Source organism: Saccoglossus kowalevskii, chromosome 1 (genome assembly GCF_978046115.1).
Source record: "Saccoglossus kowalevskii chromosome 1, keSacKowa6.1, whole genome shotgun sequence".
NCBI lineage: Eukaryota > Metazoa > Hemichordata > Enteropneusta > Harrimaniidae > Saccoglossus > Saccoglossus kowalevskii.
In genome coordinates, this window is record NC_140641.1 from 18,613,441 (window position 1) to 18,636,141 (window position 22,701).

Here is a 22,701-nt window from a genome sequence, read left to right on the forward strand (position 1 = left end):
TACGTTGTTAAAAACGTACTTTTATTTTTCGAAATCCAACACTGTCACATACGTGTTCTTTCTCACAAGAACACAACCAAGAAAGACAATATACATGAAACTTATTTTATAATACTAATTTATCAGCTATCGCTATAAAGTTACAGTGTTCAGAGTCAAATAAAACACGCCTCCGTCGCTGACATCTCATTCGGCAACCAGTGCAACCCGACAGAACTTCTGAGTTTCAGTTTCACGTACAGCAGCGTCGATATCTTGTAATGGGAATGGCTGGCTGACTAGCGTCTCGTACGGGTACTTGTCTGCAGTCTTCGCTATGAACTCCACAGATTTCTCCAAATCCCACGGGGCATAGTTATGTACACCTAATAAGTGAGAGAAAAAAAATCGATCACGCATGCGCAATAGCTCCAAACATGGACATTGCGTTGTACATGTGCTGCGTGCACACTGACTACAACACGCAATACATTTAGATCATTAGATTTCGAGTCTGGTCGGATCAATACTGATTAATACCAATACCACACCTCTTATCGTCAGACACTTGACAATTATGGATTCCCCGGTGATGTCTAATTGTGAGAAAGGATGTACCATGCCAATAAACAGGTACGTCCCACCAATTTTCACCAGGTCCATACCGTCTTTGACAACCGCAGCTGCGCCACACACCTGTAAAGACAAAGAAGATATCTCGAATGACCGAAGATTCAACAACACTGTTGGTTCGGTGACCAAGATAAAAAATAATGGTTATATTCACATTACAAAAATGTTTAAGGGCCTTCATGAATCTGTAGAGATAATGATTTGTTGTGTTCACAGACATGGTAATCGTTGAATACGTGATCAATCTAATTTCACAAAGCGTACGAAGTTTCAAATGGTCTATCAACGCTGATAACGGTCCAACACACTGCGAATTAGTTTGGATAGAAGAAGCTAGCTAATTATCTAGAATAAACACAATTTCTGAAGTGATTTGAAAAACAAACAAACAGAAGATAGCTGATATGGTCAACTCACTTCAATAATAACATCAAATTCACATGATCCAGGGCATCCTTCAGCACCTACAAAATAACAACAATTGTTAGTCTCTTCTAGGGCAAGTCCTTCCGATTAATAGTAAGGACAATCTTTCCAGGAAAGCAAATCATAATATTAGTTTTTACTGGAATGAATGGAATACATGCATGCTTACAAAATCTATGTTGTCATAAATGGGACGCGCATGCGCAGTCGTGTAACTCTTACCTTTATCGTATGGTATTGCACCGAATTCTGATACTTGTGACAATCTGTCCGAGTTTATATCTGCGCAGTAGACCTTCGCGCAGCCTGCTTCTTTGAGAAGAGCACAGCCATAGAGACCAAGCATTCCGGCACCCTTGTTGAAAGTTGGATAATTGATAATTTTAACAACATGAAACTGAACAAATATATATCTAATAAAACTATTAGACGAAGTTGCTAAACTATATTTTAATAGATTTAAATTCTATCAGTTTTCAAGAAATTCTGCTATTATATTAAACGTATAGTGCACTCCTTATCTCAAAAAAACATGTCAGATCTCACGAGAACGTCTGACGCAGGATGGCTATGTAGGACGTGAAAGAGGTGCTAATACACAAGCCAAAAGTCGTGGTAAAACAATAAAAGCCAAAGACTGTCGAAACATCGCTTAATTGAAAGCATCTAACTGGGATTATTATAATAATAATAATAATAATAACTCTATTTAATTAAGCGCAACAATTCCAACATATGAAGATCAAAGGCGCTGATACAATAAACAATCAGTCAAATATTAAAAGCACATTTAAATAAGTGCGTTTTCAGTCTGGATTATATATATAAAAAAACGAATTGATCATAATCACGATCAAATATCACACTCATTAGCGCTCACCTGAACCAGAACCAGTTTTCCATTCCAATCATCAATACACGATACAGCGCTCACCATGGTTGCCAGGGCGCAGTTAACAGGCGCCGCCATTTTGTCCGAGACGTTATCGGGTATCTTGACAATGGCAGTGCCGGATTCGAGTACGATATGGGAACCATAGCAACCACTCAAAGGGCACTCATCAGACAACGTACGAAATCCGTGCTGAAATTAAAATAAAATATAATAATGCGAGTTTAATGCGGAGATTTAACCTGGACAGTAAGTGAAACCGAACTGTGTGAATACCAGCCAAGCACACACGTTTTTGAGCTACAGACAAACATTCCTAGTGGACAGTCTAGCTAAAATGCATGATTGTAAGTACTATTACCACTTGTTAAACAAAATTAAGCAACTATACAAATAAATGTTAACAGCAGATTGGTTTGATTGCAAGCATCGAAGAATTGAATGGATAAGAAAGATACCATTAGATGATTAAAAAAACTGGGTATCAACTAACAAGCTTTGCATGTATATAAACGATATCCAGTATATTGATGCCTGAGAAGATTACAGTGTGTTCAATTTCGGTAAGTGGGTGGGCTAAGTTGAATGAGTAGTTAAAGCGGGGGAGTCGTCACCTGCGCATGCGTCTGATAGCCATAGCTTGTCATTGTTTACAAACAAGCGTCTACCCATGAGCCTTTCCGTGTTTAGCTTGTGTTGTTATCGTCGCTTGGGACTCAATTCCCGCGCGTGCGCAATTGACGACCCTCCCGCTTTAATGCACACACACACACACAGGAGTTGCATGAACGATGTTAGCATTTTACCTACTAAAAGCAGCTTGCTCACAATAATAACTAAAAGCAGCTTGCTCACAATAATACGACTTACACCTACTTTAAATAGAAAACGACATTTTTGGGGTATCTTGGCTCTGCAAATGTCGCATTTCATGCACGAGTTCATAATACTGAACGTTACTCTGTCACCGGGTTTTAAATCCAAGTCTTTCCTTTTGTGCTCCACAATAACACCGACAGCCTCGTGACCTAGAATGCTGGTACAGATAGAAACATGTGATCGTTCATATACATGCGTTGAGAATATGAATTACCCGTTGACAGTAGAGGGAATGAGGGCTTTCCAGTAAACGATGTTGTTGCGTATCGTCACGTGCCACCCCCTGAACCTTCGATGTGGGTTGCCACTATTCAGTATCAAGTAGCTTTAACAAAAGCTGTGAGGTAGTTCAATTTATTGGAATTGCGTTTCCATAAACCGATAAAAAAAACACGTCATTTAATTAGGGTCACACGTGGCGCAATATCGAGTATTGAATCATTCTACGTCGGCTGCATCAAACGAACGAGTTGTAACAGCGTGTCACCAGAGGGCAGCAAGCGGATGGGGGAATGTCATTTGTATGAAAATTCGCACAAAACGTACCTGGGAACATTTGCCTTCCTTCGTCCTTTAAGTGTATGCATATCAGAGCCACATATTGTGGACATCTTTAGACGGAGCAGCGTCTCACCATCGTTGATACGTGGAATGTTTACAGTCTCTACTTTTATGGGAGGGGAAACTTCAGTCCCATAGAACACAGCTCGTTGAGCAGTTGACATCATTTAACACTGCAGTTCAATCCTATAAGATAAACTAAGAACCACACTATGAAAAACACGATATCTCAAGTTTATTTTATATTAACCGTCACTGTCTTTGAGGCATTATAACTATGAACGATATAAATAAATACAATGGTAACCAGGGTAACGCCTAGGGCTGTGCCAGCGTGAAACGTTCTTTAAAATGGCAAGGCATATAGGAACAAACAGGTACTTTCGCAAATGATCAGATACTGAATTTTTAGGTTGCTGCTGTGCTTTGAAGGGGAAAGGCGTATGCCCATGTCATTAAATGTTGCATTATTCAACGATGACTCGACAAGGTGGACTTGTACACTCAATTCAAATAGGCAAAACTTGTTTGTTGAATAAAAAGCCAAAAGTAAATTCACTCATATATAGTCCAACACATCGCCAATCTTAAATCTGGAGGGTCGTCACCTGCGCACGCGCGGGAAATGAGTCCCAAGCGATCAATCGATGATAACAACACATGCTGAAGAACGCAAAGGCTCATGGGTAGTCGCTTATTTGTAAACAGGCGTAGGTGACGAAGCCCCCGCCTTAAACTAGTCCAAATTGGTCAATCTATGTAATGACAGGAATTAATAATTTAATAAAACTTTTACTAATAGATTAACAGGTGTCAATCAAGCTGAATTCACTAAATATCTATTTGGAATTTTAGGATTAGTTGGAGCACAAGTCACGAGGTGACAATTTTATATTATGAGACTGTCCTACGATTTAACATTACATCACCATGTACAATTAGTTTTTTTTACGAACCAGCTGATCTTTGATTCTCAGAGAACTATCCCCTGTGTTTATGTTTACATTGCCCCGTTAGTTCAAATAAATTGTGTTTGTTTTTGTTATTCCAATAAAAAAAATGCCCGTCCATTTTTTGGAAAAACAATGAGATGTTTATTTTGGCTTCGATTTTTAATTTGAATAAACTTACTCAATATATATAATGTAAACAAGTCACGGTTGCGACAAGTTAAAGATTCCTAGCTCCGATTGCGTTGATTGAGTATCCCTGCACACCGTGAATTTGAATTTGGAATAATTTTGGGGCAGCAGAAAATGATTAACACTGGCAGATCCAGAAATTCGGTACGGGGGCGCGCTCCTATTGACTCCCGGCCGGTGGACTTGGTTTGTCAATTGATTTGTATTTTTTGCGGGATGATGGGGAGGGGGCTCCCCCTAAATTCGCGAGTGGTTAGCAAAATTTGGTGACCCACTGGCAATTTCTGCAAGTTAGCATAAACTTGGGACAGTTACGTAATCCTTGCCATAAAGGGCGACGAAAACAATTGAATTCTCCATGAAAAAAATTGTCATGAAAAAAAGTATTGTTAATAAACACTTCTGGATTCATGTGAACGTGACATTTTTTTTTCTCGATTTCAAATGGTTTGGCGAGTACAATTCTGCGGACCTAATTTTGCTATATGTATAGTACAGTTGATGTATAGTTTTAACTCTGATGACGTGTATATTTGCAGTTGAAATTTGCATCGCAAGACGTTTTTTCTTCGTGTCGTGTCATTTCAAAAACAAACAAAGGGCCACCATTGCTGCAGTGCACGTTTAAACCTCATTGCAATCAAATAAGTTAATCTACACTCGTTGTATACCTCACCTGCTAGGACCCACTTCGAACACGTCCCCGTGACGACTGTAAATTCGTTATTAGACAAGGCAGCAAAATGCAAATTTGATGAAGTTACGACTGACAATATAGAACTCGTATGTGACCAAAGAGTAGAAGGTTGCGGAGCTGGGGTCAAAGTCAGTCCGACCTTGTGGATAAAATATGAGGAAAGATTAGCTTCAGCCTCTATGCCATCAAGCGCCGACCATGATTTGTTTAACTTAGTTTTGAGCTATAGTGTTTATTCAGACATTCGGACTATTGGACTATTGAACTACAGTATGGCACCACGCGCGCGCACTAACTAACGACCGAACGAACGAACGAAAATTATACGTCAGTAGGCTCCACTAAGCTCCTTCGATATAATTTGCTATTAATATTATAATTTTTATACTGAGACTAAGGAATACTGAAAATAGAGTGGGACATTTATAATGCTGACATGTAGGTCCGTATGGTCACTGTATATACACAGCGCGATACTACGATTGCACCGCCCACATTTGCTGCAGTTTATGCAGCTCTCTTGGTCGTGGTATACGTTGCGGGGCGACCAGAGCTGCAGTTCCCTTCCCTAAAGAAATGCACAGATTTTTAAATATGCCAGTTATGTATCATTAAAATTGTGATTGTAATAAAATTACCTCGACTTGCAGGAAAAAATAGACAAATATGTTCTCACAAATATATCTGTTACTGATTACAGCAAGCTTTAAGCAAATTTGCCCGTGTAAATGAGACTATTTTACGTTAAAACTGTGCCGAAGTGAAACCTCCGATTGAACGCCGCCATTTTGAAGCCGACCTCTATCACGTGACTTGGTTCTTTTAGTGACGAGTGTAATCACGTGACTACAGCAGACGGCCATCGGCGCCTGTCTGGGACAGCGCTTCATGTGACGAAACATCGGCAGACGGCTTTTTATAATTTTAATTTCATTTCACCATTAAGTGACTCATCTTTTTTTGAAAAAATCAAATAAAGTACATGTATTATCAAAAATATTTTTTTCAAGCAGTTTTATTTATATATTGTGAAAAATCTAAAAATAATCTTGTAACTTGCCAAAGAGTGTTACAAGTGACAGGAGCAGACAGCAGACAGCATGGAATTCACAAAGGACAAAATTGTTGAGTCTTTTGACCAGAATCTGAAAGATATTTTTAAATTTGACCTAAAAGCTCAACAAGTAGAAGGTACTACTTGTATTTTAAATAATATACACACATTGGCCATATTACCAACAGGGTATGGCAAAAGTATGATGTATATTTTACCACCAATGCTCCTCAATATTATGCGGAAAGAGACAACAAGCCAACGGGGTAATGGGTTTCAGCTTTAGAACATTCACTAATGCATTGTCAACAGTTTCCGAGGTTTTAAGTCTAGATGCAATGGATTGCCTGCGATACCCTTTAACTTTCTTCTGGAACTCATCTCCACAATGAATGCAAGAACCTGCCATTCTCAATTTTCAGTTAAAATGTCAACTGCGCATGTTTCGTCATTGTCATGTGATCAGGTCACATGACAGAGGTCATCTTGAAATCCGTCGTTCAATCGATTAAATTACGTTCGGTCTAATTATACACAGAAATATATACTTTTCAAGAAGAAATAGTCCTTCATTTTCGGTCAGTAGATACCTAAGATGTTTGTGTTTGCAAGGATAACTTTTATTCGTTTTAAATTTCATTGAAATCGTTCGATAACATCAAAAATAGCGTGCGCCCCGGGATCCCGGGGCGGCGAACTGTGCGGTTCTCAATGGACGCGATCTGCAGCTCTATGGCCGCAACGTAATATCAAAATAGCTTAAGCGGCCAATAAGAGCTGCTAAACTGCAGCAACGCCCACATAGGCCACTCAGATCGACGTATATACAAGCTCAAATCGATACAAGGCCCCTGGCACGTTAAGCGTTGTGCAAAGCATCCAAACAATGTCAAGATATTAAAATGACGTTCGAGATAGTCCTGTGCTCAAAATATGTTGATTTAGTAATTTAGATAATTATTTATATTCGGCCGGGACTACTTCGTCCCGCCTCCCCATAATAACTAGCTGCGGTTCCGTAGCTCTTTGGTGCGACCTACAATTGAATTTCGCCCTAACAATTTCATTTGGACGTCTTTTTTTTAATTTTGTTGTTGTACGTCGAACATAGAGCTACGGGATCTATCACCGTTTAAAAACAGAAATCTGGCATGCGTAAATTAAATCGCGTTTGCTTTCGATTACGATGGTGTGACATACCTTTATTGTGAATTGATAGCTGGATGAATAACATACAAACTTTTGTTTTCAATTTGTGTTTATAAATAAGCAATAATTTGTGATATTTTACAATTACCGCGGAAACCAAGCAAATTACGAGAAAACGACAGCCATTGACATCCCACACTCCCTAGCGCAGAATAAATGTAATCTCGTTTGGCGGTCATGTGATACAGTGGTGGAAGAATAAAACTCCTTCTTCCCGTTATTCTAATTGTTCCAACAAAGCAATCACATACAGTATTTATAATTGTATGATTTTTGTTTAATAATAGAAACTAGTTGCATAAACGCAATTTATCTACTGATTTCGGTCACGTGGTACAAAATTATAGGTCTCGCGTAATTTGCTATAGGTCTCGCGTAACTCTGTAGTCCAAAATGGCGTCTTTCGTCTTGTTATTTTTCTGCGACTCGGTGTACGGTAAATAAAGTCATTTTTTTATGACCACCGTCATCATTTCACAGCGCAAATAGGTTCTGGTCATTGTTTGGAAGTAAATAAACATAGTGAGTACTTTCGAAGGTCTTAAAATGTGATTTTCGCGACGACCAAATTTGGCATGTGGATTTTAACCTGTATTCAGTCGCACAAGGCCCCATAGCCCTATGGGCCGGCCAAAGTCAGTCACGTAAATAATGCGGTCGGCAACAAAGGGCTATGATTCCACAGCTACATAATAACATGAATATGCTGGGTAAAACTTCTACAATAAAGACTGCAACGGAGGGAAATCATTCTGTATATTCTCAACATGCATGCAAGTTAAACTACACTTATAATATAACGGGTTTCTTCTTACCTGGAAAACTGAAAACGAACGGAACGTACGCCCACTGCCCTTCGTTTATAGATCGTATCACAAACAGCTGATTCCACGTGACTTATAACCCCTGACCTTATAACCTTATAACATTGGAACACACGATGTCGGCTTACACATCGCTCTACGCTACACCATATACTTCTGAAGCGTACCGAAAATGTCGACCCACGTACCCGGAAGACCTTGTCGATCGCATAATATCCTTCGTAGACAAAAAGGTATGAGAAGTTTCTGTTGAATGCAAGGTCCAATCGACACGCAGGGTCATTCCAGTTTTTGTCCACACCCCCCCTACGGATGGTTTAAATCCGAGGGGTAATATTTCTACAAAAAGTATGGATGGTTCAATTCCGAGAGGTGTCATATTTTTGAAATTTTTTTTTTGTATATCCACACCCCTACAGATGATTTAATTCCGAGGGGGGTCATATTTTTGATTATTTTTTTTTTTCATATTATCCACACTTCCCACAGATGATGTAAATCCATGCGGTCGTAATTTTTAAGCTTCCAAGGGGTAGGTTTGTAAAAAAAAAACTCAGCCAAGAGACCTGTGGGAAGGTGTACTCCCTTTTAAAATGCATGCAGTTATACATGGCTGTACCACTGTTTTTTACTCCACTTTTTGCAACCAGTCAAATCTCTCTGGAGTGCAAACCCTCAGTGTTAAACAGATGATTATTAAAGAAGGTTTGCATATTACTAAAAAGATCCCTGTAATTAAAGACACAAGTTTATATTTTAAGTTACCGGTATTCCATTTACTCATTCTCAATCAACATTTTGTTAAACTTTGATAATATTGTAACAGATGGTGGGGTTGTGAGAGCCAAAATATTGTTGAAGGTTACTGTTTTAGTTTTAAAGAGACTTTCATTTCTTTTATAATTAGTGTCTACCAATGACACATGTTTACATCAATCACAAAGGAGGGGATAGAAACAGTCAATAAAATTGTAAAAAACAAATTCCTATAAAATGGCCTGTTACTATGGAGACTGATAGAAAATGACCATGCTAGACGGATAGCTTGGATGAATGCATGCACCCAGTAGAAATTTTTTGTGAATGTTAACCAAACTATTATGATATCCAAAAAAAGAACTATTACCAGTGTCTTTATTTTGTTAGTTGCACAAAAATGGCATTATAGCCACAACTACAGACACCTCTGATACATATAAAAACAATAAAATAAAAATCACAAAACACTGTATAGATTAATGTGTGTAATTTGGTATCTCTGAAACTAATACAATTTCCTTTGAGTGTGACAAAGGCAATATTAACCTTAAAGTGAATATAACATGCCAAAATTCAATCAATCGAAATGATATTCTTACTATAAATTCCTAAACTTGACGAATTTGTGAAGAAATTATCAAATATGCAATTGCAGACAGGTATACATGTACATTCATAAATATAAAAAACAATCCAGTTAACAGCTTTAAATAAAGTGAAACTTTAATTATAGCTTTGTCCTGTGAGATACTGAATCATTTGTGTAGAGATAACATTTTTGACCATACTTTTGTTGTCAACATGCTAGTAATACATGTAATGACTAACCTAACAAGCCTGTCATAACATAGAATGACACCCTCACCCACCAAGCATATTGGTTCATCCCTCATTCATGCCAATTGATTAAGGGGGCAATTTCATCACCTACAAGTTTCTGTTCCGCAACAATGATGTGTTTATAACCCTTTCCCTTCCCCTTCCCTGAATGCATACTGACCAATCCACAACACTGTTCACAATATTTTACAGCTGCCCCACATTTTACAAATTCCAAGTACCAAAACTAGGTCATGGTGTCACAGGTAAAAAGAGGCTTAAGTTGCCCTCCTTCTAATCCTAAAGCAATACTTTTATTGCTAACGTCAACTAATGATGTAACATCAACAGGCACATAATACACATTATATAATCCTAGAACATCAATGCATAATTTCTGTTTGATTATGTGATACATTACTATAGTCATGGAGGTAAAAAGCAAAGGAGTCACAGCCAAGCTTAGATCAAAGGTACCAGGATGGTCGCCGCTGTTTGTACATAGATCTGGGAGTTTATTTGCCGAACGGATCAAGGAGGACAGTTTCCTCTTAGCGCAGTGAGGATTATAATGCATTAGCACATTACGAACGCCTTCTGCAGCAATCTGTGATTTTCGTAACAATTCAAGTCAAATTCTTATAAACAAATATGGTGACATTCGATAATGCCCACGAGTTTGACTACTGAATGCTGAAACTGCTATATCCTTAAATTCAGAAGACGTAAAACAAAATATTACAGACGAAGCATATATTACAGACAAAGAATTGTTTCGCATATGCTGTGAACGAAACAATCGCTCGAAAACAAAAAATGCAGCGAATTTCTTGTACATTGTGTATAAAGAAAATTTCATCTCCTTTTCTCAACAATTTTTCTTTTACTAAATATACCAAAGTTTATGGAAAAAGAGCCCGTGAAAGTTTAATTTTGCCTTTAAACAGATATGGTGTAACTGGATGACAATATGTGACATCTGGTTCTTTGTCATAAATAACATTAATCTCATCATCATCAGGGTCATATGACTGAACTTCTGCAACATACCAAGCTGTAAGAAAAAAGTAATATATTAATACATTTTAACATAGGTGTAAACGATACCATACTTGAGTTACGAGAACAGTGGCACAAGTGATTGAAAAAATATGCTGACTGATATGTATATTAATACTATCTGTATTGCTGAACTGAAATGGATAACTATGGAAAATTTCATTAAAAAAAATGAAAACAAGCAACTCTCCTAACTACATAGTAAATACGAAAATAATCCACTGGTGATTTCAGAGAAAAAGTCAAAAATATTGTTTTTCCTAAAAAATAAAACAAATTTAAACTTGTCAGCAAATAAACAAGCATGGGGATGCCCATACAAAAGAAACTATCAGTAAATGGATATGAAAGGGGGCTCTGGGCCTCCAAAATTAGTAAGACAAGCAGCTTGCATGATAGGTTAGGATTAATACCAATTGCAAGTTGAAATTACACCATAAAATAGCAGTATCCATCAAAATGTAATTAGATAAGGGATGAATCAATATGCTTAGAGGGTTGGTATTAATTTATTAGGGATGATTATTGGCACAGTTCTTTTTTCATTTGCTACATACTTGGTCTCCAGTTGCTATCACCAATTTCGTCTTTATCCCATTTGATGAGTACTCTTGTTCCAATTTCAATCACTTGATCAAATAAGTTATAGTTTTTAAACTCTGTCCTTGTCAGTCTCACATTGTCATGACTGATGGTTGATGTGTGTAATTGATATTCATGTTCTGGCTCACTAATATATACAATGTTGATTTTGTCTGTTTTATCATTGAATGAAGTTACAGTTGCTGGATACCAACCTGTTGATAACAATACAGAGCAAAATACAATCATAAATCAAAGAAAGCTTAGAAAGAACTCCCATGTGCTGAGAGTAATGGAAACACATTAAATATAATTTGAAATTACTTAGCTGAAAACTAATCATGCAAATCAGAAAATTAATATAAACAGATTTGAGTGTAAAACTAATGAGGCCTGCGCAATGTAACAGACAATCTATGTACCAAGTTTTATTGTGAAATGTGATTAGAACCAACAAATTTTGAATTATTATGCTAATTAGAGAATGAATATGCTCAGATATTAACCCCAAACTAATCAGCTTTGTACATTGTCCTAGAGCATCTTTGTACTAAGTTTCATTGAAATGGAATAATTAGTACTTCAGATATAAGTGTCAGTATCAGTATAGCTTAAAATTGGTCAATTATGTAAATTAGGTAATTAATATGTACAGATTTTAACCCACAATTAATCAGGTCTGTCTATTGTCCTACAGCATTCATGTACAAAGTTTCATTGAAATGCGATGATTAGTACTTGAGAGATCAGTTGAAAAAAAAAATCATTATTCAAATTAGGTAATTAATATGCATGAATTTTCACCGAAAACTAATCAAAACCTAGCATTAGTTCAGAGCATCTATGTACCAAGTTTCATCAAAATCCAATGAGTGGTTGTTTAGATATCAGTAGAACAGTCATGAAACAGCTAAAAATTAGCTAATTGTCATGCAAATTTAGGTAATTAATATGCATGGATTTTTACCAAAAACTAATCAAATCCGAGCATAAGCTCAGGGCATCTATGTACCAAGTTTCATCAAAATCCAATGAGTGTTTTTTTAGATATCAGTGGAACAGCTAAAAAATAGCTAATTATTATGCAAATTAGGTAATTAATATGCATGGCTTTCTACCAAAACCTAATCAAATCTGCACAGTTTCATCAAAAACCGATGTATGGTTCTTGAGATAGCAGTGGAACAGACGGACACACATACACACACATACAGGTGTCTCATGAATTGTGGAGCCATCATTGGATTAACTTTTAATATAGTTGAATTAACTTTTAATATAGTTGCGATATGAACTCGATTAAAACGCGTTCCTATATAGTGTTGCGTTTTAATTGGAGTTTAATTAAACTCAATTACAATGCAATACAATGGAGAATTGCACTTTAATTAAATTTAATTAAACTAGAGTTGAACATAGAAATGTTTGCGAAGCTTAGGTTTAGTATCTGGGTATAATTACTGCTTCTTGCGTGGAAATAATTGGTGATCTCAGAAGATATTCTCCAACTGCATATATGGCTTCAAGGTGAAGCAGTTCACCGCTATTAGATTTTAATTTACAAATCTTTGCACGAATCACTTCCAGGTTCTCCATCAAACTTCCTGATACATTTGTTCTGTTGGTCAATACTGTTTGCGGATTTCCTATTGTAACACATGGACGTGACATGCGCATCCTGCTTCTTGCAGCATTTGCAGCTATAAGATCAGCCTGATATTTGTAAAATCTAGAACTTGCAGCAATTGGAAGTGGATCTGTGCATATACTGCTCCCATCTAAGGAATCATGATCATCACTTTTCAAAATTACGTTCTTGGAAGCACATTCTGGTTTTTCAGCTGTATGAACATGTTGTTTTTGATTCAGTGTATTCCTTCCAGTATCACAGGCATTTTCTGTAACCTTTAAATATTGTCTGGCTGATAGATATAGTGGCAAGCAAGTTTGATCCATTTTATGCTTAATCTTCTCAGGTTTCTTAGCACTGTGGTAAGCAAATTCTATGGAACGTGGAATGTTTGGTTTACACAAAGTTATATTTGCATATTTATTTGAAGTACATGTACTAATTGTCCTTGTTAATGAATTGCCACGGGAATGCTGAATAGCTTGCTGATTCCTACATTGATTTGATTTATTGTAGAATTCTTCCCCCAATTGTCTTGATAAATTGGTAGGACACTTTACTGTTTTTTCTGTACATGTAGGTCTGTGTTTAATGAATGCACTTTGAGAGAAGGATTTTACCTGTGACTCATTTTCTGACTTTACTTGTGCTTCACTTGAATTAGAAAGCTGTTTGGTTAAATTTCTAGAAAAGTTTAATTCATTTTGTATCAGTGAACTTGACTTATCCTGCTTTCTGTTTGCCAAGTTAATCGAGGACAATGTATCTTTTTTTATTCTCTTTGCATGCTGAGGTTGGGATATTGTATATTCTTTGCTAATAGTATGTGGAGACAAGTTAGCAGATAGACTGTAAGCTGATTTGTTTATTTGGTAAGAAGTTGCAGTCCCATCAAGAGAAACATCTTGTGCTTTTATTTTATGTTTTTCCAAGCAGGGAACAAAATGGTTTGGTTTCCACCAGCGATTACCTGGAGGAATCCACTTTCCATTAGTACTGCTCCACATAATTGTTACAGGGGACACAGAAGTTGTACCAGACCGTGGTTCTACAGTACAATGAAGTAGTCGTCTGATCTTGGTAACGCCAGGCATATCAGGATATACACAGATGATACATTTACTGATACCAGAAGACAGTGCAAGAATATGCCAAAAAGTACTCCATGATCCATCCTTTGTGCTTTCACACACCATACATTTGAAGGCTTCTTTCAAACCGTCATGGTTACGTAAATTGTGGTTATCATCAGATAACATCATAATTGCTTTTGCATAATTTCCAACTATAAAATTACTTCCTTCTTCTTCACTTTCTAATGCCCGTTCCTGGTCCAAATAGTACTTCATATTTAGAGAAAGTTCACAAACTGTTCTGCAACGCAGCTCTTTTTGCATGCTTTCATTACCACAAAGTATAATAGATACTGCTCTGTATAAACAGTTCCCATCCCCTGTCGTCATGACTGGTATTTTGGATTTGTCTGAATCTTGTGGATAAAGTGATTGTGCAGCTCTATCGATGAGATGCTTTTTACTTGCTTTGTACTCGGTCATTGATAGATTTGGGAAATCAAAATCATAATCTGTTTGTTCCAAAACAGCTTGTGTAGTAAGCATGTCAAACCCTCCTTTTGATCCCACATCGAATGAGTGAATCCTTAAAAAAATTTTCTCGTTCTTTTTCCATGATCTGAAACCCCCCAAAAAATGATTAAGCTATAGGAGCTATATCCTTAGAAAATGAACAATATGAATAGTATCAAAGCAATCAGACTTGCGTTTTTTAACAAGAAGTCGAAAATATCACTTTTTACCAAAAATAATAAAACTATTCACCAAAAATAAAGAATTTGAGATTTTGACATGAAATGTACAAATCTGAGAAAGAACAATCCAAGGTACATTTACTTGCATATAAATTTTGAAAACATTCTGACTTGCGGTTTCAAAGAAGAAGTTGAAATAGTAAAGTTGACGACGGACAATCAGTAATATGAACAGCTCCGCTGTGTTGAATTTGTCAACAGCGGAGCTAAAAAGACAATATATTTCTATGATATATATTGTTGATATTGCATCATACTAAAATAGAAATCAATATCGAATCATACTAAAATTGAAATCAATATCGCATCATACTAAAATAGAAATCAATATCGCAGCATACTAAAATAGAAATCAATATCGCAGCATACTAAAATAGAAATCAATATCGCATTATCGCATCATACTAAAATTGAAATCAATATCGCATCATACTAAAATAGAAATCAATATCGCAGCATACTAAAATAGAACTCAATATCGCATCAAACTAAAATAGAACTCAAAATCGCATCATACTAAAATTGAAATCAATATCGCATCATACTAAAATTGAAATCAATATCGCATCATACTAAAATAGAAATCATATCGCATCATACTAAAATAGAAATCAATATCACACTATACTAAAATAGAAATCAATATCGCACCATACTAAAATAGAAATCAATATCGCACCATACTAAAATAGAAATCAATATCGCACCATACTAAAATAGAAATCAATATCGCACCATACTAAAATAGAAATCAATATCGCACCATACTGAAATAGAAATCAATATTGCATCATACTAAAATAGAAATCAATATCACACTATACTAAAATAGAAATCAATATCGCACCATACTAAAATAGAAATCAATATTGCATCATACTAAAATAGAAATCAATATCGCACCATACTAAAATAGAAATCAATATCGCACCATACTGAAATAGAAATCAATATTGCATCATACTAAAATAGAAATCAATATCACACTATACTAAAATAGAAATCAATATCGCACCATACTAAAATAGAAATCAATATTGCATCATACTAAAATAGAAATCAATATCGCACCATACTAAAATAGAAATCAATATCGCACCATACTAAAATAGAAATCAATATTGCATCATACTAAAATAGAAATCAATATCGCACCATACTAAAATAGAAATAGTTCATACAATGGACAAACAGATACTTACCAAAAGGCTTTTCAGTTGATTTATATTAACACAATGATAACCTAGTGGCAGTGTTGCTGATTGCAAATACTGTGATACTACAATGAAAATAGTAATTGTTTTTAATAATGCTATAATTTATTTTGACTCTAATAAAAGCACTCTGATTAGTTTCATCACACATTTTTCTGTGCTGTGGAAAAATGCTAAAATTTAGGCGACACCTATAATTAATATTTTTTAACTGAAAAACTAATGCTTCTAGCATGTTTTAAAGTTTGATAAATTATTATTCATGTTGATAAAAGCATTGTAAAACCTGTAATATTAAAATGGTAAAGTACAACAGAGGTTTCTGTAAATTTAATGTTAAATTACGGATGCGGTTTCTAATGCATGGTACTTTCCTTTTTGTAATTTTGTGTGGGTAGGTTTTTTGCTTCCAGTACCAACAGTCCAACCATATAATAATATATCAAAGGTAGTTTAATACTTTTAGAACAGAAAAAGTGACTTTGGAATTCATACTTTAGCATATGTGAAATTTAGTAATAAAACTAAGATATAAGAATATAATGATATACTTACTGTACAAGGTATGTTCTTCGGATAAAAAATAAAAAACTTTATGCTTCTTAATGAAGACTTGATGAAGATGCAGTAATCGACTCTAATGCTTCTGACAAAGTTAAATATTACTCAACATTGTGAAGCACTGCTTTACCTATTTACTGTGACTCTCAGGTCATCAGCTCCAGCTATACTGTAGTTATATAATTTGTATCTATGTACTGGTAACCTGGTAACAAGGCTGCAAGATTTGTGTATGAAGGGGGGAACAATATTCAAAGTTATTTTTTTAGTGTCAGCAATAGCAATAATCTGTTGGAATTTTTAACAACTCTCAAATACTTTTTATTCTGTTTAAAATGATAGCATTTAGAAGTGTTTTGGGGTAATCCAAATGCTTATGCATAATATAATCCATGCATTAAATATTTAGTTACCCAAGCACTAATGGAATGGCCCAAGAAGGATACATTTGGGTACATTTGGTTCAGTTGTTACCACCATTCACAGCTTGACTTAGCATTTGGCAGAGCCTTAGAGACAAAACTGAACATGACACCATTTACAGAGCAACTTGTAAAGTTTGGCCTATTGGGAAAAAAAGAATTGTTTACAGCAGTGGGTGTGAAGAATGATGTTGATTTCCATTTTCTGAAAATAACTGATTTGGATGACAGAACACTGAAGAAGATAGAGAGGAGAAAAATTGAACGGCTTCTTAATTCCATGAAAACGGATATATCCATAGGTGAGTGTAAAAATATTGCAAGAAGGAATGTTACTTGTTAGAAAAAAAATACAATTGTAGAATTTTGTATTCAAATATTTGCAGCATATCAGTTTTAAAACGCATCTCAAACCCATATATGCCTGAGCCTAGAACAAAAAAAAGTACAGTTGAACTAATTATAAAAGTGAAGGGCTTTCAGGTAATTTATATGTTTTTTTCATTATTAGAAGAAAACACAGGTTGCCACAAAACAATCAATCACGACTTGTACATGTACATGTACATGTAATAGCACTCATAAAAATCCTTCTCTGCTGGCGATAGTTGAGGCATTTACATCATTATAATTGTTTAATAATTAGGCCTAGGAAAGTTTATTGACAAGATATGACATGTCCTGAAAACAAAACAGTTCATCCCTTATTTATACATATTATTAAGATCTCTATGGCAACTAAAGCACTAACTTTGTTTTCACATTTTCCATTTAGATTTCACTGATCTGGAAGAATGGATTAAATATTATTTTTGCAGTAATTCAGATCAAATGAGAGTAAGAGAAATAAGCAATGACCTAGGAATTGCCACACTTGATGATCTAAAATTGGTGGAGGAACAGGATTTGAAGGATTTTGAAATAACAATGGTGTTCAGGAGAAAAATGTTGATGTTTTCTGAACACCATCAAGGTAAGCTATTAGCATGGATAGAAGTTTAATCATTTTAATCTACTTTTTTGAAATTTATAGCCAGTCAGTAATTTTGTTTAGCTCCACTGTCATTGAAGATGACTGTGCGGAGCTCATGGGTTGACTGATCCTCCATTGTCTGCGTCCTGCGTGAACTTTTCACATTTTTAACATCTCGTCTGAAACTATTTACTATTTAGTCCAACCATGCTTTCATATTTGCAGCAATGATACTTGGGGTACATGTATGTCCTCGGTCAGATTTGTGTCAAAATATGCAAATTTGGATTTTTAGTGAATATTTTTGGTAAAGAACGTTATGTTGGACATTACTATATCGACAGTGTCTGCTTAATGCTTGTGAAGAGAACTTGATTGAACACTGTTGTTTGAACACCAATTACATCTTACACATTCTTGTTCAGTGGTAAGACAGTAGAGTTATTTTGACTGTCAGGTTGTTTAATGTAATGACTAAAGTATTAACATACTGTTACAGATTTAAGGTACATGAGATACTTTTTTGTATGATTTTCAGCCTTGTGCATTGAGAATGCATTGATATTTAATGTACTTCTTTTTAAATTTTTGGTTGAAAAAAAATGTTCTGGCATAGAGTATGAATATCTTTGCTGGATTAGTAAATAATATATGAATAAGTACCCTCACATTAAACAGACTTGTTTACTTTATTACACAGACGTTACTGTTGTTGCCCAACAAAGTGAGCTACCATCAACCTTTAGAGAGAAGAGTCACCAAGAGGAACCACCAGAAAAAAAGAAAAAAACAAATCCAACATTGAATGAATATTTGAAGATTTCTGGACGAAGCTTCCCATATGCTGGTAGCAAGGGAATGAAACTCTATTCCGTTCATGAGATCAGGGCTGCTGTTGGGATGGAGAAATTAAGAAGAAGATTCCTTAATGAAAAGGTTGAAGAGTTGTGTAGAGATAAAATAATTAGAAAATGGTCAAAGGTGGCCATATCAGCAGCTGCTGATGTGGCATGGACATTAAAAAAGTCTAAATATTTGATATTACAAGCAGACAAATTAAAATACAGCAGTCATGAACCCAAAACCAAACTTAAACCAAGAACACTTGTTGAAAATGTGAGCAGGGTGATGAAAGCAGATGAACAAGTTCAAAATATCAACACTACACTAAAACAAATAAAAAATAAAAAGGGTACAAAATTACTAGAAATCCAAAAGGCAGAAGAATATATGAAAAGTGCTTTATCTGAACTTCGCCAAGCACATGAAGCATTAAGAAAAGTTTTGCAACATCGGAGGTCAGAATTAAACATAAGCAATGAAGAATATTCAGCAAACCTCCAAGAAATGTATGACAGCATACATGTACCAGCAGAAGTTATGGAAAAGATGATAGCTGGTATCAGAAAAAAATCTGTGCATGTTGATGATAGTGATCAGGATGTTGGCGAAGATAGTGATGGGGATGAGAATGACAGGGATGAATGGGATTGCAGTGATAAGGATGACAATGGCAGCGATAACAACAATAGTGACAGAGATAAAAATGAAAGTGACAAGAATGATGATGGCAGTGAAAAGGATGAGAATGACAGGGATGAATGGGATGGCATTGATAAATATGATAATGGCAGCGATAATGACAATAGTGACAGAGATAAAGATGAAAGTGACAAGAATGATGATGGCAGTGATAAGGATGAGAATGACAGGGATGAATGGGATGGCATTGATAAATATGATAATGGAAGCGATAACGACAATAGTGACAGAGATAAAGATGAAAGTGACAAGAATGATGATGGCAGTGATAAGGATGAGAATGACAGGAATATTGGTGATGGCAGTTATAATGATGATAATGGCACAGATAGTGATAAAGATGTTAGTGATAAAATTCATTTTGGTGATGAGGATTTTTAGATTTTTAGTTTTGCTGTCATTTTGGTTCAGGTTTGCCAAGACTAACATTTCTATTTTTCATTCTATTGTCCAAAAACCATCAACTGGTTTGCTTTCATATTTGCAATGAATGTTTTATAGTCCCTTTTAAAACCTCCCCATAGGTATGGTATCTGCAATTTTCCAATTTTAATGAATTTTTCAATCTATTTTTACCTTGCCTGTAGTGTACATGGAAGGTAAGGTAAGGTAATAGGAAAATGTTGGCGTCTAGGTCATAACTTTTGATTTGTGGGCAGGATAACTCATAGATTTTTTACCCGATCAGTTTTAAATTTATATACGTTATCAGAGGTACATCACTTGGGGTTTGCAACTCGCATATAGTTGACATGAGATCGGCGGTTTGTAATAAAACAACAAAACATGTATTACCACATTCATAGTGAAAAAATGTAATACATCGAAAATGTACAGAAAATATAGTTATCGTAATCAGTCATATCGTGAGCAGCTATTTTGATCCACCTGGATATCTCAGTATCCTAGTTACCTCGGGCATGCGCATTCGCATTTTTCTGAGTTGGAACGCTTATACGAGAGCGAGATTGAATCGGGATCTTGGTATCATGTCACCGTAGTTGCAAACCCCAAGTAATGTACCTTTGACGTTATAAACATGCAAGGATGGCCAAGCTCAATATTGGTGCACTTCGCTCAGTAATTTTTATTCAATGTAATTGTCTTTGAAAATTTAGTTATAAAATATCTGATATTACTCAATATGGTCCTACTTGAGGGTTGCTATTAATAATAATCATTTTAGGCGTAAGTGAAAAATGTTATGTTGAAATATGAAGTTGTCATTAATATTCTGCTTAATGTTTGTTTAAAGAGCGATGGTCATCTCTCAGCACATTTTTGAATTCCATGTAAATAAACAAGATATTTTGTACGCGTGTATGGAGTATGGGTCCCATACTACAGAAAAATACACGTACAGATGGACAACTTATCAAAACTGACTAAAGCGGTTTAGTCAAACTAAAATGGTTCAACATTTCGGGGCAAAAGTATTGAGGACTGTTCTCAATTATAATTATAAAGCTTTTGACATATGCACATTTAGGTTTTAAAGTTGTATTATGTTTTAATTTTTTTTGAAAATTTATCATTTCCTCATTTCAGAAATATATGTTTTACTATGCAGCGTACAGTATAATGCCTGAAAACAGTTGGTTTGAGTTTTCAACAACTTAGGGAGTCTCAATTCAACATTGTAAATACAATATGAACTTTTGTACTGATGGCAGGTTCTACTGTTAGGCCAAAAAAAAAAATTGTTCTGTTGCCATCAGTGGCCGACCGAAAAATTATGAAATATCGGGTCGCATTTTTTTTTTAATAAGCCCAAATATTAAAAACTCACCATTTTAAGCCGTAAAAAAGTGTTTCCTCTAAAAATTAACAATCCCGGATCGTTGTTTGAACTCCAGGGTCCCAGGAGGTATACGTGGCTCGGTTTGATCTGTATTTATCTGACATGTTTCGAATACTATATAAAGTCTGGAGAGCAAACACGTCTTTTGCATTTCAGGCCATTTTGACATTTGTACCAACGGATAAAAATATCGCCGCACCAAGTATTTTCTTAATTAAATAAAAACATTATTTTGAATCAAAAACAATACGTTTGTTGTAGTAAATACATTATTAATTATAATTATAATATTAATTATACATTATAATTTACTACATTTATTAATGCACAAAATTGTATTGAATTTACAAAACGTGACATTTAATATTAAAACTCTCATCCAATTACATTACAAACAAAACTATGGTTGTTTTAGCGCTGTCAGTATTCTCACTTCCGGGTTTGTCATCATGTGTACGTACATGTGTACAGCAGTAGCAAACATGGCGAACACGTTTGCTGTGTGCATGACAGCAAAAGCTGGATCAACTATTAAATTTTAAATTAACATTTAAAATTTTCCGACTTGATTTTTTTTTTTGGCCTTATCACAATACTTTTTTGCTAAGTTTCGCTGTGTTATCATAACATTTCTTTTCATTAGTTTATGCTTTCAGACTCCTCAGGCCAATATTGGTAAGCTACCAACTGATGCATTATGGGATTTAAGTTGTCAAAACTTGATTACTTAGCCATTCTTCAAGCAAAACCCATAGATGTAGTCCTGGATTTCTTTTTTGGATTTAGTTAAGGGGGTCAAATTAACCTATTTACAAAGGGCTTTCAACTAAATATAAAACATAATAGAACTTTAGAACCGTTTACTTTGAAATTTGAAATGTATTATTTTAAAGTTTTACCAATAGTCATTATTAGACCTTGCTTAATTTATGTATAAAGCAGTAGGAAACAGAAATGTGAGCAATAAAAAAATGTTATTATATAACACTACATGTATATATGTACTCTAGATGTATATTTTTGCATTTACACTGAGCGCTAAATTGCTTCATACACGATTTGCGAATCAGTCAGCAAATAACCTGACCATTCAGTTGAACATCATTTTTGTGAACAGTATTTGTGCTGTGTTGCGCCATTATTGAATTTGAAGTGCACAAATTAATGTACACAAATTTTATTTCATTTACTACATACTTCTACATTGCAATTACT

The 22,701-nt window shown here is 35.2% G+C and overlaps 3 protein-coding genes across 4 annotated transcripts in view; 2 read left to right on the plus strand and 1 right to left on the minus strand.

Annotated features, from left to right (window-relative positions):
* On the minus strand, positions 1 to 8,499 carry LOC100373021 (uncharacterized). Of its 2 annotated transcripts, none has more exons than XM_085499753.1 (8): positions 8,288 to 8,499; positions 3,356 to 3,568; positions 2,807 to 2,966; positions 1,919 to 2,122; positions 1,261 to 1,393; positions 1,030 to 1,076; positions 531 to 675; positions 1 to 365 (listed from the first exon to the last, which is right to left on the minus strand). In XM_085499753.1, the coding sequence occupies exons 2-8, from the start codon at positions 3,535 to 3,537 to the stop codon at positions 187 to 189; spliced, it is 1,050 nt and encodes a 349-aa protein (XP_085355879.1). In that variant the 5' UTR covers positions 3,538 to 3,568; positions 8,288 to 8,499; the 3' UTR covers positions 1 to 186. The 2 variants fall into 2 exon arrangements, with proteins under 2 accessions (XP_085355879.1, XP_085355880.1); XM_085499754.1 differs by lacking the exon at positions 8,288 to 8,499 and adding an exon at positions 5,848 to 6,018.
* Positions 8,322 to 22,701, plus strand: part of LOC102804564 (putative methyltransferase DDB_G0268948) — a 21,817-nt gene continuing 7,437 nt past the window's right edge. The window contains exon 1 of the mRNA XM_085496594.1: positions 8,322 to 8,529. Coding sequence (XP_085352720.1) covers positions 8,413 to 8,529 — 117 coding nt within the window. The 5' untranslated portion in view covers positions 8,322 to 8,412. The remainder of the gene's footprint in view (positions 8,530 to 22,701) is intronic.
* On the plus strand, positions 17,172 to 20,066 carry LOC144351977 (uncharacterized). The gene is made up of 3 exons (XM_078009258.2): positions 17,172 to 17,472; positions 17,946 to 18,143; positions 18,844 to 20,066. The coding sequence occupies exons 1-3, from the start codon at positions 17,172 to 17,174 to the stop codon at positions 20,064 to 20,066; spliced, it is 1,722 nt and encodes a 573-aa protein (XP_077865384.2).